General features: G+C 37.4%; 1 protein-coding gene across 1 annotated transcript in view; it reads left to right on the plus strand.

Moving 5' to 3' along the window:
- Positions 1 to 18673, plus strand: part of ME1 (malic enzyme 1) — a 165463-nt gene that overhangs the window by 47474 nt on the left and 99316 nt on the right. Inside the window, exon 3 of the mRNA XM_064651109.1 lies at positions 167 to 316. Within this exon, the coding sequence (XP_064507179.1) occupies positions 167 to 316 (150 nt within the window). The remainder of the gene's footprint in view (positions 1 to 166; positions 317 to 18673) is intronic.

The following is an 18673-nucleotide window of genomic DNA, read 5'->3' on the forward strand; positions in this document are numbered from 1 at the left end:
TCTGAGCCATTTGTTCTATTAAGACAAGGAGGAATTAAAATACTTTTAAAAAGAAAGAGGCTATTATAGAACAAAGATAACTTTAATTATCTAAACACCTCTGTATTTCTATATCTACTTTATATGTTCCCTTGATGTCTGTCTAATTATATGTAATTCTCCACAGATACATTCTACTAATGAGTCTTCAGGATCGAAATGAAAAGCTTTTCTATAAAGTGCTGGCTTCTGACATTGAAAGGTTCATGCCTATTGTTTATACTCCCACTGTGGGACTGGCTTGCCAACATTATGGGTTAGCATTCCGGAGGCCAAGGTATGTAAATTTATACTTCAAATAAAAACAATTGTGTTTTATTTTCCTCTTGGCAGATTTCTACAGGGGTTTTCTAATATAGCTGAATGTAATCCAAAACTGCAATAAAGATAGTTCAAGCTACACTTTTTGTCTGCATTAAACAATAATTTGTATTGCATTAAGAAGGCAAATGGTTGGTTTAATTGCATTAAAACATGAGTATATTTTTAATCTTATTAACTGACTGTTTTAGAATCCTAGCTGCACGTTACAAGACTGGAGAAGAGTGGAACCTTAGTCTTAGATTTGTCTTAGCAACTTCAAGAGCATAGACTTTTGCCTATATCAATATTTACATTATAGGTATTTTTATGTGTATATATATATAAACACTAAGGATGCGTTATGTGTATGCCTACTGACATCTTAAAAATAATCAATAATCATCAAAGTGCCTGTCTCACTGCTTAATAATTTGTTGCTTCATAGGTTGGTTGCTGAAGTGCTTTTATTCTGTAAACAGTATCTGTATTTATAGAGTGATGGGGAAGTGGTATGAAAGAAGGATAGATCCTTCCCTTTCACTCTGCCTCTTGAACATCTGCCTCTTGTGTATATTACTGCCTTCAAGTGCAAACCGGAGCAACACTTTGGAGCCTTCTGTAGAATTTTCTGGCGAAGGAAGAGATAAATGAGCTGCATGTGCATAGCTCTGTTAACAGAAATAGGTTTTTTACAGTCAAGGCATTGATCAAAAATAAGAAGCTTGCAAGATTTAAGGGAACAAATGACTGCACAAATTCTTCAGCAGGCAGTATTTGAGGGAGACTTATGGCTTCGAGGTTTTGTTGTTGTTAATGGGAAAATCATTTTGGCCTTATGACTAACAGAATGAGTCAGGACTATCTGGCCAACTATATAAAACAAGAATTCCCACTCCTCTGTGCATTAAAAATTTCAAAAATACCTCAAGAATGCTAACTTAAACCTGTTTAATGATCTGTGGCTTTTAGGTGCCTCCCTTAGCAAAAGAAGTCATCTCCAGTTTTTCCCTCAGTATATACCACCATGGTGATTTAATTGGCCTTCCAGGAAGTGCTAAATGTGTCTGGAAATTAAGTCTTTGCTTACATTGGCCTCATTGCCCCTTGTTTTGATATCCACTGACATATAAAATATTTCACAAGGAACACCTCTGACCATGCATGTACTTTTCACTTTCTCCCCAGATCTGTTAAAGTCCCTGAAATCATTAAGGTTGCAAAAGACCTCCAAGGTCATAAGTCCAACTTCTGAGTGAACACCACCATGTCAGCTAGACCATGGCATTAAGTGCCACATCCAGCCATTTCTTAAACACTTCCAGGAATGGTAACTTCACCACCTCCCTGGGCAACTTGTTCCGATGCTTGATAACCCTTTCAGTGAAGAAATTCTTGATGTCCAACCTGAACCTCCCTTGGCACAGCTCGATGCCATTTCCTCAAGTCCTGTCACTGGTTGCCTGGGAGAAGAGACTAACCCCCACCTTGCTATAATCTCCTTTCACGTAGTTCTAGAGAGCAGTAAGATCTCCCCTGAACCTCCTCTTATCTAGGCTAAACAACCCTAGCTCCTTCAGCTGCTCCTAAAATGACCAACTTTCCAGACCCTTTGCCAGCTTTCTTGCCCTTCTCTGGATATGCTCCAGCACCCCAATATCTCTTTTGCAGTGGGGTTGGAACTAGCTGACTTTAAGGTACCTTCCAATCCAAACAATTCTATGATTCTGTCATCTTTGACAGACTGTCCTGATTAAGGAAAATACCTATACTTTGCAATCTTTCACTGTGCTCTGTTACAGAGATCTGCTTTTTTCTAAGAAAAACCTTTTCTAAATTATTCCAAAACCAACTATGCAAAGCAACCAATATAACTGATTTTGGAATTACATTCTAGACCGTGACTCATTTAGCATTAAGCCTTATAGACCAGAATCCCTCATAAAAAGCATCTTCCATGAGATGGACAGAGAAGAAAAAATAAACATTAGATTTAACATTCAGAAGGAAAGAAGCAGTAAAATATGTAAAATTCAGTCCAGTCTGTAAATCTTACAATTTTGATTGATTTTTTTTTTCCCAGATGTTGCAATTAAGGAAAAGGTATAATCTGATCATACATAAAAAAAAGGTATTCTTATCTGTAAGAACTGTGTGTATTTGTTTTATGCTGACTTGTATGTAAATACTATCTTTACTGATAAGTGACTGTTTTTCTTTCAGAATATTTTTTTATTTCAGAGTATTTTTATTACTGTCTCTTCCCATAGCTCAGAAAATGTTTGATATATCGTAGTTTAATGAAGATCCCATTAGAAACAGGCTTGTTTATATAGTTAAATATGTTAAAAATTACCCAGTTGCTGCAGATCATATTTATCACACGGGAATTTGCAAGGCAGTGTCTTATTATTCAGTTTACATCTGTAAGGTTTTTTTTCAATATTCAGTTACATTTCTTTCTGTTGTGAAGTTTGAACCTCTGGCTCAAAAGTTATATCTTGAGACAAGGAACAACAAAAATTAATTTAGAGTTTAAAAAATAGGTGTCTTTTGGAATCATTAAATGAGATCATCTTCTGTGACTGTTTTTAGAAGACTGTATGGACTCACATGATGTGCTTTGTGGCTCAGGCGAGAGGTTTTCATCCTGAAGCAATATTTTGCAGTTCTAGAAAAATCATTCAGGGCTGAGCAGCTGACCATCTGATTAAGCATTATTTCTCAAGAGAACCAGCTGCAAAGTAACTTGACTCACTGCTTTGAAGCTCGTATGGATTTTATTTGTAAAACTCAGGCTCAACTCAAGATTGCATTACTCGCTCTTTGAGTATTCAACTTTAAATCCACCAGTTTAATGAATAAGAGTGTTATTATGGAAATAAACAGTATGGATCTGATAGCAGATCTCTAACATGCATCTACCTACCACAGTTACATAAAAATAATTTAGAAGTCCAGTCTTTCTGGTCTTCATCCTAACTGTTGAGGAGGATGAGGAAAGAAAGAGGGTTCTCCAGGGAGTTGTTCAGAGAAGGAATTTGGACCTGTACAGATAAAAGCTTTGCTTATGCTGGGAGTATAATGGGGCTGTGTGTTTTTTGCAGTGCTCACATTATCATTTTAAGAGCATTATCTCAGAATCTCTACTAGGTCACTTTTTGGTGCAGAGTTTCTATTATTTAAATTCCTAAAGTAAAAAATTCTTCAGTTGCACAAAGCATGTACATATATATGACAACTTTTGCTGACTTACCAAGAAACAATATAGTTCTGTAAATGGATTTCTGAAATATAACAGTTCTTTCATCCAACAAGAATAAATATGGGAAAGCTTAATGGAAATTTCCTCTAAGAATCCAAAATCAACTTTTACATTGTATAGAGAACAGCCGGGAGTTTAAGGTTCTTATGTAAACTCAGCGTTCAGAGAAGGGAGGAAAAATTGCCAAGTACTGCTATGCTGAAGACTTTGGATGCTGTTAAAATGTTAGGTGACCGTTTATGCATTGCCATTCCTAGAAGGAAAAGCCATATCAAACAGAATATGAACAAAGTGAGCCCTGGTAACTATTGCAGCCACACAGGCATGGCACAGTTCCTTTGAAATAATTTCCTGATGCAGTCACACACTGTAAAGCTGACTGGGAACCATTTTTAAAGCAGCTATATTGTATCTGATGCAGCATATTGAAGATACAGACGCACTCTCTTAAAAGGCAGAATATGTTGGGCTTAGCTTTGAAGTTATTTAGCAGATTGCCTCCTCATTGAACTATGTGACTGACTTGGCACATACCAATTTGAGACTTATTCCTTACCTTGTATTTATCAAAGAGGATGTATTTATTTACATTTATTGTATGTGTTTACATTTACAATTATTCAGATGCAGTGTATTGAATACAAGTGTTGCAAATGTGAGTTCTTTTTTTGTTGACATAGTAATGTTTACATACTGAGATTGCCAGCTGCAGGAATAGCATCACTTTTTAATAAAGAAAATAACTTAGAGAACAGGGAAGTATTTATTTCCTGTCACAGAACATGCAAAATGTTAGACCTTGGCATCAAAAGTTGCAGTCTGTTGGCCAGTGCAAGGCTGATTTTTTGTGATTTTTAATGAGGCTTTTATTGAAGCTATTTTCCTTAATTCCATTGGTTGTCTGTGGCATGCAAGTCTCTTAAGAAACTAGATTCAGCTTACTGGAGGCCAAAAACTTTTCAAATACTCCTGAATCACATGAGCTGAAAAAGTTCAGTTCCTGGAGCTTTTGTGTGACTCTCTCTCCCTCAGATACGTGATGTTTTCTTGATTGAGTCTAGAATGTCCGGATTTATTTGGCCTAACTTTTTCAGCAGTATAACAGTCCCCTTGCCCCCTCCCTTAGATTTTTTTCAACACATCTAGATGTTTTGGGTTTTTTTCCTGGAAAAGCATATATATGTGTGTGTATATATATATGTTTTTATATATATATGTTTAGGGACTTTATTAATCTGATTGTTGCTATAGATAATTATTATATTCATTTAGTCAAAAGTGATAGTTGTGTAACATAGACCTCTTATCATATTAAGAGTTATAACAAAGCACTAGGTTCACAGCTGTTTTTTCCAGGTATTTTCTTCTCCGAAAACTGTACACAATTTTCACCTGGAAGTGAAAAAAAGGAAACGTGGAGGTTTTTTAACCAATCGCTTTTAAAGGCTTGATTGTTAGGACAGTCTCTGAAATCAAAATGTTTTGCAATAAAGACATAAAATACAGGAAAATACTTTTTTGAAAATAGCAGGTTGGAATTGTGTTCTCCAGGAGGCACTGATGTGTGTTGTGTGTATTAAGCACATGGTTCAGGTGGCAGGTTATTCTCTAACATTTCGACAGAGAATTAGCATAGCTGTAGCATTTCATCTGATTTTAGACAACCTTTCTTTTACTGACTTCAAAAGCCTGTCAATGATGGCAGTTGCAACCCCTACCCAAGCACTTTTGAAACACATGTTTGGTCGTTTTCACTTTTATGAAGATGATAGCTGCTGACATCTTCCAGGCAACTTTTTGTCTTCTTCTTTTTCTTCTTTTTTTTTTTTTCAGTAGTCTTGCCATTGAATTCAAGCACCATGACATCTTATGACACCCAGAAATTTTACTTTTAGGCATGATTCATCAAGCTAAAATTTATCTTAACGTGCCATTGCTTCCTTGCCTTGAAAGTAAGACTATTAGAATCTCCGAGCAAAATGTTTGTCCTGCTCTGAAAAGTTGGAAAAGGAGAATTGGCATGATCTAAGAGTGTTGAATTCCTCTCTTCTTCTAGACTTTCTTCTACACTGGATTGTGCCTAAAGTGTATTGAACTTGGTCTGTCAGCTGCCAGTAATGCTGCTGCAGGGAAAGGTGTGAGAATCTTGCGCAGGAGATGTCAGTTGGCCTCATTTTGGTCTTGGAGTGCTTTGTAAATATTAAACCAGTTTCTCATTCAAGAAATATTTGAATGAAAAGAAGTTATGTCTTGATTTTTGAAAACGTTGGGATATTCTTTAGTTTATATGCATGTAGTCATCTGGTCTCTCTTGAATCATTATATTCATAGCCTTTGCTAATATTTTGCAATGTGTTTCACCATTTACTTACAGTGTGAATTTTTATCTTTTTATTAAACTTTCACGTTAGAATGAAATCACGAATGACTGGCTTGTGCTAAACTGAGAATAGGTAGTCCTAACCTAGCATTATGAAATATAATGTCCTCCATGTGGTGGGGTTTTTCTGTATGTACTTGGTGCTTCCATGTAAGTATAACTTACAGCAGTAGTGGAAGGGGATGGTATTTATAGAAGTCGTGCTTTGAGTTATTCTTGCATTTAGTCTGAGTTGGAGCTTTACCTATGATAAGCCTCTTCCTGCTCTCATGAGCTGCGTACATGATTTCTTATGCAGGTAATCTTTAAGAAATTTGTAATTATGTTCATAAAAGCTTTATCCTAAAACACATCCCAAGCGTGGAATTACTGGCTTTCAGACTTAAATTTCTACCTGGAGAAAGTACATCTTGGCTGTGAGCAGGAGGAAATGAGGCCATCCCTTCGCAAAACATGAATCTCAAAATGTTTGGCAGCAGTCAATGTTCAGTCATTTTCTTCCCCCTCTTAACAGTCTTCTGAGGAAGACAGATAACAAGGCTCAGTGCTCTTCTTTAGACATCCTTGGCAGTTTCTGTGCAAGAGGGCCAAAACTGAAGTACTGGCCATGACTTTCTCTCTGTTTCCTTGTTTACTTCCTTCACAGAGTCTTGGATGTTTCCAGGGGATCCCTGTCCTTATTTGACTTGTACTGTTATTTTCTACAGGTTTCCACTATCTGTTGTGTGAGGTTAAAACTGAGCATTCTCCCTCCTCCATAAATTTAGAGGACTCAAATTTCTCTTTTAAAGGGCATCTGCACTCTGAAACAATGAGAACATATGCCAAAATCTATGGGTTTTGGCATAGGATTATCTTCCTCATTTCCTTACATCCTACTGAGACAGTCCTCTGAAACAAAGATGTTTCGTACAGATGCTTTTCACTACATGGGAAACACAGTTTGTGTGACAGTTATTAATGGAGTATTTATTAGAGCCTTCTTGTTTGCTTTACTAAAGCAGTCATCTGGTGGATCTACGTGCAGAAGACTGGACATAAAGTACATGATCCCAAATTAAATGTGTTCACTCTGACTAATCTTTGCTTTCTAGTGCCAATACCACATAAAAGGTAGGCTATAGGCTTTTCAACAAATAAACTACGTAACTGCATTTTAAAATAGCAGTATTATTTTGGCAAGTGATATAACCATGTTACTCTTCAATGTTTTCCTTTTTCCTGAATTTTTGGGGAGATTTTGACTCAGTGCCAGACTTTCCTTGTTACAAGCTCCCAGATTTCCCGAAGCAGTACATTCCTTAAAGAAATGTATTTAAAGGGCAGAGATTTTATTAAGTTTTCACACTTCTACTTGGCCAAAGATTTTACTGGCAACGCTGAAGTATCAGGTCATACAGTACAAGAGAGGTCTACTCATTGGCTCTGTCCTGCTCTATTCAAGCTGTATTTATATACTAAAATTTCCCCCTCATGAAACAGCCTCTGCTAGATTTATAGAGCTTCTTAATTATGAACATCATTTGGCCCCCAAAACAAACCTTTTAAGAGTCACTTCCTTCAATAAGAGAACCATAACTTTCCTTAGTTCAACACCTTTTCAAGGGCAACCTATCAAATCCCACACAAGATCTGTGAATGAATGCCACTCCATTTTTACCTTTTGTACAAAATTATAGGTGTAGTTGCCTCCCTTCTGGTCCAGGAGACTTTGGACAGCCCTGAAGTTGTGGCTTGCTGTAGACAGTAGTTTGCATATTGCATCTATTCCCATGGACTGGAATTCTGCACCATCCTGGCACTCATTTAGGACAACATAGACAAGTGACAGCTTGTGCCCCATGAACAAACAGGATGGTGCAAGATTTTTTCAGGTGTCTGATCAGCCTTTGGAACAAGAACTTGAATTTTCAGATTCTCTTATCCAGCAAGCGTGAATCCCTTTGTGGATGATCCTGATAGTGTCTGATCTTCTACGACAATGCTTAAAGTAAAGCAAGACACAGCACTGATACTGATGACTCCAGCATAAAGCAGGTGATAATTCTGGTTTTATGATCTGAATCCCTTGTCTTGGAGACTCGAACTTTTTTGCAGTTAGTGATTTTCAGTCTGTTGGTATCAGCTTTGCACCGAAGTGTCTCAAATTTATTGTTTGGAGTGGCTTTCAGGGAATGAACAAATTCATTTTAATCTTCAGGAACATACTTAGTAATAATAAATATGTTTCTGCCACCAGTCTTAGTTGCCTCATATTTTGCTCCAGGGCTCTGGCCTCCACATCACTGCCCATGACATCTATGCTAGTTTATTCCTAGGCTTCTCTCTAGAGCGCTGCAACTGATTTGCTGCAGTAGGTGAGGTAAATCTTTCAGTGCAGCCAAATACAGCCAGAAACTGTAAAGTAAGAAATTACATTATCTGTGGAGAATACATGTGGGTTTTTTTGTAAAAACTGGTTAGGAATGGAAGAGGAGCTGCAGCCTATTTTTTGAGCGTGTTGTGCACACCTTCAGCATCAGGCACACTTTTAGATTTACAATAAAAGATCCTTTTAGAAGACTTACATATTATCTGTGGTGTGCTGAGGCATCCCAGGCACTTTCAAAGAGAGATGGTTAGCCATTGGTGCTAATGTCTATTTAACATTTGTGTTGAACTGACTGTTGCTGAGGAGTTAGAGTTTCCATTTTGGATGGAATTCCTTCAGTTTTATAAAAGTATCTATTCTGAAACCCTCCTAAGAGGAGGTAATGCTCCCCAGGGCAGGCACTACAGGTATTGCTTAGCAAGGTGCACTGAAGAGAAGAAAATTGCTACCTTTCTGTAGCTGTGAGATGCTCTGGGATATGAAATGCTCTGAGGTGTGAAGTGTGCACTCATAGGCTATGCCCTTGCTCTTCTGTGTGCTGTTTAAACTTGTGATTCATTGCATATGCTGTGGAAGGGAAAGGGCTTACTTCCAGATACCAGTGGGATAAAAAATAAATGGTCTTACTGCCTGTGTTTACAACTGGGTATCATCAGCAGTATCATCATGCACTGGTAACATGAACATGTAACAGAGAAGCGTTACAGGTGACTGATAAGCATTTAGTGTGGGTTTGGTTTGATTGGTTTTTTTTTTAAATACTAAGATCGTACAGATAGAAAATCCTATGCTCTCCTTCTATGCAGAGTTTTTCCATGTCCCCAGTAATTCCCAGTGCTATCATCTGATACTGCAAAACAAGGTGCCAGTAGTATTTCAGATGACATGCCAGTGATTTAGAAGCATTGCACTGCTTTATTAGCTCATTCTGTATATATCCCAGCCCATGCCCAGAGGATATTTTCCTTTAGGGGTGTACTTACACTGGAGTTTCTCCAGCTGTCATTTTCTGTAAATTTGTTGCACGCACGTCCTTCGGCACCACCCAAATCCCCTGCTTACACGTTCAGCAGCTTCTCTGTTCAAAATACCCTCATTACTCAGCAGTCTAACGTTGTCTCGTTGCATTTCCAATACAGGATACTTAGTAGCTTTAAAGAAAAACAACAATCCTACAGTCATTCCTGTAATTGTATTTGGTGAAGTGCCAAAGAGGAAGGAAAAACCCTAGCGAAATCCCTGTGACTTTGCAGCAGCTGGGCTATTCTAAAATCATAGTTTTCTGTCTCTGTCTAGAAGCTTTCTAAATAGATAGGGTAAATAATCAGATCTTAAAATGGAAAATCAGAAGTGAAGAGTAGGCATATGATTTTCAGCCTTAGGAGCATAACAAATGGGATGATTGTGTGTTGTAATATATCTTGTGTTTCTCTATATTTATGGTTAGATGCTTTTAGTCCAGGAGATTTTTACATGCTACATTTGAGAAAGCCATATGCTGCTGATGATATGAGGCTCCTGAAAAAGACAGAAAAAAATTTTGGGGGTAGAAGTTAATGCTTTTATTTCTTGCAAGGCATTTTCATCCTTTTTAAGCAAAGTTTTATAGCTATATAAAACTGTTTTCTTACAGGCACGGTTCAATAAAAAGTGTCAGCAGTGTTAGTTATAAAAAACTTAAACATAAAAAGACTAGGTCATAATAACTTTACCAAATCTCTTGTAGAGTAACATTAACATAGTGTAATTTGCAGTTGGGTGGGGAAAGGTTTGTGAGGCATCTGGCATCCTGACCACTGCTCTTTGAGTTAAGTGGTGACATTGAAAATCAGTTCTGCTTTGTACAAGGACCTTCTTCAGCTAATGAGCATTAGCTGATTAAACCACATGCAGGAAAAACAGTATTTTTTAGAAAACAATATGCAAGAGGCTGCTGGAAACATAGATCAAATAAATGAAATGGTAAGAATGTGCATAAGCCAAACAAAACAAGTAATTTTTGTAAGAAAAGGAAGGACTTCTGGCCAAAGGCAGAAAGTGATAGGGAAGGCTTAAATCAATTGGCAGAAATAAGGGAACCATTTACTGAGAAATATAAAAAAAGGAAAACAAGTTTCAGATTGTAGCGAATGAGAACCTCTACCTTCGGCAAAAAGATGTTCAAAAGCCAGTTTTCATTTTTGCCTCTTTGTTCACAAAGTGGCTACATTTAACTTAAATTTCTGTTAGTCTTAAGGAAAAAAAGGGAGTCTAGGAGACCTCACAACGTTATTTTAGTGTAGTCTAGTGTATGGAAATTAACTGCTGTTTTGGACATTCTGGTGGAGTTTTCCATCTAAGGGAAGAGCTTCTTGTTGCTGAGATGAAGCTCTAATGTAGATTACAGAGACACAGCAGCACATTTCCACTTACAGAAGTTTACTATATTATGACAGCTGTTATATCAGAGGGTATTTTTGGTTTCTTTTAACTTTTCTCTTGGAGTTCTTTAGATTTATTGTAAGCACGTACAAATGTACATGTTTGCTTCACTGTATGTTGAGGGGCAGGTTGTTCATGCTCCTGTTTAAGGCAACAGTATGTCTTTGAGCATTTTCCTTAGTCATCCAGAAGGAACTTCCTCAATATAATATGTAGATGTTTGCTTCTGAAAATGAAAATACAGAACACGGTTTGCTTTCTGTTCAATTAATTAATTTTTTTCCTCCACAAATAACTAGTATATGATCCCTGTTTCTGTTCTCTGCAAGCAATGTGCCTATTTCTACTTTCAATTTGCCACTTCACATAGAATGTAGCAATACTCCAGTGCGGCCACTGAAGTGAGATTCTTCTGGAGGATGGTTGTAATGGCAGTCATTTGATGAGTGGTTGGCATACCACATTCAAACTTCACAGTGAAACAAATGTCCTCTTTGAAAGAATATGGCATATAGACTTTCAATGGCAATGTCCTCAGAAAAGCTTGTGCCTCTTTCTGGTGTTGGACTCAAGCCTTTGATTACCTTGAACAGGTTGGAAGCTCCTAAATAACATTTCAGAAACTCCTCTTGTAACTGCTAGAGGATGCTTTTTGAATACTCCATCACCCCTTAAGACTGCCTCCAAGACTCCATTCTGTATCCTGTGTTGCTTTGTTTCACATAGGTGCAGAGTGAAGGTTAGCAGTGTTAGTTTGTGTTAGCCAATATTGTTGCATGCTACATTTTTTCCCAAAATGTTGATACTGACTTTAGGAAATGAAAAATTTTGCATAGGGTCATGACTGAATTTGCAAAAAAGGGAGGGAAAGTGTAAGACCACTTACCTCTAATGGATGAGGTTACTTTTTGTGACAGTGGGCCCGATACATTCCAAATGTTTAAAGCTCAAAATGTTTCTTTGGGGTTCCGTCTGGTATAATTTTTTTCTCAGATTTTATGATAAAGGCTTCTAGTAATTTTCAATCAAGTCAGAATATCACTATTTTTTTCTTAAATATATTCAATTCCCTATAATTATAATATATATGTCATATAAATTTCCTGAGTTTTGATGATAAAATTTTCATATTCACTTTCTCTGTGAGTGAATTTCAGAAAACAACTGGTATGTTGGAAGTTTCTTAACGTCAGATAACTAAGTCTTAAAAACAGTCATGTATGCCTCTCAATTTCTCTATCTGAGATAGAGCTGGACATGAAGCTTTTTTCCCATGTTAAAAGTTGTTATTATTGAACACAGTACTAAAAATTTTGTCTGTCTCATGCATTCATTTATGCTGTAAATAACAGGAAATAAGTACAGAAATAGTGCTGCTGATCAGGTTGTTTACATTTTTAAAATGTGCAGGTGGTAAATTGAGATCTGTACTTTTTCAGAGTGTTATGCCCACCTTTTTGTGCTAAAATATAGAAGACATTTTCGATTGGTATCTGCTGATACAATTTCCACTGAAAGCAGGAATAGATTTCTGCGTATGTTTGGAGTTGAGCACCATGCAGAAAGAATCTGATCTTAGGAACAGCAAAAACTGCTAGATCAGGTATTTTTGTTTACTGCTAACACTTCATACTAAAAACTAGGGAAAATTTATGATCCATAAGAAAATTTTACCTCAGGAGATGCCAAGGCAAAATAACTGCTCTAGCTAACTCTGCTCGTGAGGGGGGCTTGGAGTGGGTGATCTCCAGTGGCCCCAAATAGCTTTGATTTGTGTGCCCTGGGATGTAGGTCCTGGAGATGTCACCAAATGCTGCACACAGACAGCTTAAGCCTGGGTGAAACAGCCCTACCCTGTGCCTGGATGCTCACTGCAAATTTTGTATGATAAATTTAATCCTGGTGCTTTCCCATAAGCCTGCCTGCCTTGTTACCTCGTAGCCCTGCAGCTCCTTGCATTGGGAACTGTTCTGTCACTGTGACAGAAATTGAGCAGTGTCCTTGGTTCATTTTCAGCAGATAGGGTCAGCACTACAAATGGAAGATAGTGTCTCTTTTCAGAAGTGACTTTTTCATTAAAGTGGAAGTTGAGTAGGATATGCCGTAAGAAGAGGCATTTTTTTGAATAAGTCTCATTGAGAGCAAATGATGGTGATTTAAAGGTCAGTGAAAACTGCCTTAAAAGATGCTATTGTCTAAATACTGGAAATTTTCCATGTTCCAATGAGCCAAGGCAGCACAAGTTGCTGAAGTAAATAGAAGGACAGTTATCTCACTTGTTGAGTACTTCACAGTTTAAACAGCATTTAAAAGGTTTTTTTTTAGAAAAACATCAGTAGCATTACAAGATTCCTAGTAGATAACATGATTGATGTTGTTTGTAGGTGGCTTTTTATGCAGTTAATATTAGCATAAAATAATACCGACATGATAGCTATTGAAGCAGAGCAGTAGGTTGTTTTTTGTCTTAAAAATGAATGGGTCTGTCTCTGGTAAACCATTCTCTCATTCACAGTCTTCAAATAGTTCTATTTGTGTCTATTAGAGTGTAAGTAATTAAGTTATTTATTGAGCAACTGTCAGAGGAATATAAGTAGCTTCTGGAGGAAAACAGCTAGTATTTTGCAAAGTCTGCCTTTTCCTTCGCAAACACATCCCATTGAATTGCAGTTGTCTGGTTAAGCAACAATACGTAAAAGCTGTTTGTCTAGGTGAATGATACTTTAGGAATATAGTTAAATCAACAAATCCATGTTTTAAGAAGTGACTATAATGAAGATATGATTTGATCTACTTTGTTGCTGTATGAAAAGGATGAATCATTACAGTTTGAAATTCCAGACCAAAAAATTCTGTGCTGTTTGGTTTTGCAAGTCAAGGAAGTGCGACACTAATTAAAAAAGTGTTAAATACCTAGATATACAATAATGAGTATTTTATATGAATGGTGCAAAAAGTCTGCAATTACTAAGTCCATGAAGTGTTTCTTTTAGTATGATGCATTCTTAATTTTTATCTGAGGTAGTTTGAGGTCCACATTATAGTTTCCAAATAAGTAAAGATTTTTGGATTGTTAGTGAAGTGTCACACTATAATTGCTTTTGGTACCATGTAAAATTGGCTTTAAAGCTTTGCAGTGTAAGGCATGTAATGTTGTTACTCAGATTATTTTTACAGTGTAATGGGTTTTTTTTTGTGTTGAATGAGAGCAATTGAAGAATTACTTCATTAAGTTGCTTTTTATTGTACAAAAGTCTTAACTTCTTTGCCCAGTTCTGGAGCTTGAGTTTACCTAATGGGCATTTTATGAAGTGAAAGCAGAATGTTCCAAGGAAAAAAGGTTCTTTTTGCAAGTAATCTCTATACACTCATATTCACTACATAGAGATTACACACTTTGGTAGCAAGCATAGGTGTCTCAGGGAGCTGGAAGAGTCCAGACTTTATGGAGAAAAGTAATAGGACAGAACTGGTGCAGGTTTTTTCTCTCTTCCTTTTTCATTTGCCTTCAGTCTGCACTGCTGTGGGCAACTTGTCACCTACTCTGTTATGTTATGATTCTGAAAATGTATGCTGTATGCAAACTCTGGAGACTGTTTCAGATGCAGAAGGGGAGATGGGGCAATGTCTGTGTGATCTGGCCCCTGCCAGGAGATATGTCAGGAGTGTTATAGCTTGCTGTGTTGCAACTTATGAAACAGCAGCCCCTGATTCCCTGCTTCCCTAGTCCCTCATGGGGTGGAAGAGGAAATGGTCTGAGATCTGAAGTCAGGTTTCTGAGTGAGACCTAATGTGTGGAAAAAGGGAATCTCTCTGGAAGTTCCTGGAGCCCATGGTGTTGTTTGAACCAGCTCTTCTGACTGTAGTGCCACCTGAATGAGTCTCTTTGAAGCACACAGTGTCCACTGTCAAGGAAACAAGGCAGAGCCAAGGAATCTAGTCAAAGATCTTGGTCAGGTTCAAGCAGAGTGTGGATACTGTATTTGCTTTTGGCAGCATTTGGAGCACTCCACACCCTAAGGCTTACACCAGAAAAATTATAATCTTACATAGCTATCTATCCCAATTTTCTTTTTACAATGGTTTTGTTTGTTTGTTTTTATTACTATCATAATAACTATTATTCATTTTTAAATAAGCTTTTAGCATCTATACTAAAAGATCCCCCAGCATCTAAATCTTTGTGTCACTAGAGTTATGTATCTTTTATTCCTCCAAACCCTTTCCTTTCTTTTCTGAAGCCTTACTCCCCTGAGATCGTATCTTCAAACATCAGGCTTATGGCTGCTCTCTTTCAGGTTAAGTTCATCACTTTTCTGCTCTAAAGACTAATTCACATTGTAGACTGCACAGTTCTGTAAGTGCTCTGAACCTAATTCTCTCTTCTACACAGATGTTACTTTTAACTGTAGTAACTATTAGAGCACTACACTTACTGACAAGGATTGATGAGCATCTTTGATGGACATGGGCATGTAAAAGAGTACTACACAGGCTGCCAAATTAGATAAAGACTACCATGAAACTGTTTTCAGAAGGGATTCTTGAAATAAGCCTAAATGCTGGTTTGCTCCTTCAAGCTGAAGATTGACTGTTCAGACCCCTTGACACTAGCATTTCCCACTTAGGATTATTATGAACACCGTGTTTTCCTGTATTTTAATTATTTCCCTACACTCTTGTGCCAAACTGGGCTTTTGAATCATTATAAAAATTTATAATGAGGCTTCCATTATTCTTTTATGCATAGCAAACTAGAGTTGGCAGATGTTAGCATCTGTCTTCCAGAGTACTTGAAGTCTTCTACAAAATAAATATTTATAATCAGTAACCATTTAGGAAACCATATGCCAAGTGTGAAATAACACATAATATTTATAAACTTTTATATCTTTTCAGGATTGGTATCTTACTCTCCATTGTCTTTCATATGTTGCTGGTACTTTTTTATGAACTACATCTTGCTCATGTACAGCCCCAGGCTTTCAGAGGTGTTAGCAATACCTACTGTTTTCTTGATGGTCCTATTGTATCTTTGATCTTTGTTTTTGATTTAGTCTTTCTTTTGCTTCTTACAAACTTTTTTGATTAAATATGGTTTGAGTATGCAACATCTAGAAAATGTAAATCCCAGATTCCTTTAATACTGATGAATTCAGTCTGATGGTCAGTAGCAGCCGCAATTTCAGCATCAAGTATTTTATTTGTTGAAAAATGTACCTGTGCATTGCAAAGTAATGAAATTCACCCCTGTATAGAGGGAAAGGTAAAACAGCTACATTTCTTAAATCAGCCCACCACTTGTACTTATTAGGCTTCAGTGGTCTTGCAGTGCAAAGGAACCTGGTAAGGTAGGATGTAATGAAAAGTTTGAGTATATTTTATATGAAGACAGGAGACCATGTTGAAAAGTTACAATGGGATATGTGAAAAAGAGCAGAATGTTCTTTGGGGAGGATATAGGTGCTCTTAGTTTCTAGTGCAATGTTTGTATTGTACTGGTTTTTATAATCTTAAAAATAGGAGGGAATTTCAACAGGGATCAGGGAAGTTAGTTTACTTCTTTCTTGCAAAGTACAGGAGTTCAGGAGAGTCTAGGCTGAAAAATTAACTGGTTGGACCCTGAGATTTTTTATTGTTGTTGTTGTTGTTATTATTATTATTAAGCTTGTTGATTTAGGCTGCCTGGAGAAGTGAAGTCTCCTCTACTATGATGCTATGCATAGTTCATCATTCAAATAACAGTTTTGAATATGTAAGGTTGTGAGAAAAGTTTGAACTTTTTTCATTAAAACATGTTTGGCATTTTCTGAAGGCATGTTAGATTGCCTCCTGTTGTTACAAGAGGAGGAAAGAAAGGATTATTCTGTTACTATGACATATTTTTCTAAACTGTTCTTTAATAGAAAATAGACATACACATTGCTGCTGGAACATTGCTTCCTTGAAACATAATAAACAAATACTCCATTTAATACTGTTGACTTTGTTCTCGTAGATCAGAATTCTAATAAAACAGACCCAAATTATGTGATGTAGAATGACCTCCACATAACTGGTAAAATTTGCTACAGTGTGGTGAGCTCAGTGACCCAAAATAGATCCACCCTTTGTCGAGTGGATCTTGATGTCCTTGTGTGCATTTCCCCCTCACTCTTCAGGGCTTTGTTCTTACTGATGGTGTGACAGGAAGAAAGGAGGCATAGTTACTTCTTTGCCTAATTACTCCTCTGCTGTAGTTATATATGTTGTCTGGGTAGCTGAAGTGGGCGTAAGTAGAAGCGTTCACCTTGGCTAGGCAAGTGTAAACCAGTGCTGAATTGAGGGCAACAAAGTGGTTGAAGATGAGCACTTCTGCATGTGCACTCAGGCAAATTCTATGTGGAACTGCATTGTGCCTGGTTCAAAATGAATTAATTAGAAGACTGATCTGCTGCTCCAAGATTCAAGTAATTTTTAACTCACAGTTTTGCTGATTGGCCTTTTAAGCCTCATCAGGTCTCAATTTGTTGCCTGGCAAGAAAAGATAATATGTATAACCGAGGTAGAGTTCAAATAGAAAGGATCATCCAATGTTGTAAAGCCAACAGTTGCTTTCCCAGTGAGCTTTCCAGTCTGGGCTGCTCTGAAAGTGCATACAGGAAAACTTAAACCTGTTTCCTCATGAGTTGCATCTCTTGTTAGAGATGTGAATATGTGCATGCTGAAAAACAAATACCATATATTTCCTCATAATTTTTTCCTGTATCTTACCTCTTTCTCTGTGTGCTGAAATATGTTATTTGTCCATCTGTTTTAGCAGCCCATCCTCCAGTGCTGTGTCAGTGCACAACCTGCAGTCCATCCTTTGCTCTTTGTCTGGCAGAGTGGGTGTGCATCACTGACATGACAGTCGTTACTAACATGATATTCAAATGGATAATTTGGTCTTATTTCTAGATTGAAATACGTATATAATTTAATCCAGTTTAAATTGCGTAGCTTGCCCCATTCTCGTTTATTCTTGTGGCTGTGCCATGACAGCCAAAAAATAACTATAATGTCTGCTAGGTAGCTAAATTATTGGCTACATTTTCAGCTTGTCAGCCCTATCCCTCTTACAATAACCTTATGCAGTTGGTGCTTTTCCTGGACCTCGTGGAAAACAAAACAACAGCATAATGCTACTTTTCTGATGGTTGCCTCCAGGTAGAATTGTCAGCAAGTTCAGTCCCAGAAATATGGGATGTATAATCTTGTGGCTGACACCTTTGCAAGCCAGGGTTCCTCTTGCAACCTTGTGTAGCTTCCTGCAGAGGACCGCTTAAAGGAGAAAAGTGCTTTAGCTAAAGAAATGAAGGACAAGAAAAACAGGTCCAGATAAAAGAATAAGAAATTCTTGTCTCTTATTCTGTGCCCCTTAATCTAGAGGTGTCTTCCCAGTCAGAGATGTCTTCTGTGTCCAGAAACATTTTACTAAACTACAGAAAGAATGGAAGGAAGGAAAGAAGGAGGGGAGTGAAGTGCTTTTGACATGACTCTGTTTGCACTTCAGCCTCTATTTTCCATTGTTGCTTGAATGTGATCCTGCTAGGACAGATTTCTGAAATACACTCTCAATACTTATTCAGAGTCCTTACAAATGTTCTAACAAAATTCCTTCTGGAGCAGCCACCCTGCCTTTATTTTCCTCTGCTGGGAAATTTATTCCATGGAGACCTCTCTCCCTAGCTTGCAAGGAAGAGGTCATTCAAGCACACTGTGCTGGACTCTGGCTCTTTAGAAAATCAATACAAAATCTTGCTTCATTTAACACAAATCTGTTAGGTTGATGTAAATTGGAGGATGGAGACAAGGAGAGGAGTGATCCCACAAGATAGCTTTCTTCCAGCACTTTTCACTTCCTTTCACACGCTCT

This window comes from Pseudopipra pipra, chromosome 3 (assembly GCF_036250125.1).
Source record: "Pseudopipra pipra isolate bDixPip1 chromosome 3, bDixPip1.hap1, whole genome shotgun sequence".
NCBI classification, from domain to species: domain Eukaryota; kingdom Metazoa; phylum Chordata; class Aves; order Passeriformes; family Pipridae; genus Pseudopipra; species Pseudopipra pipra.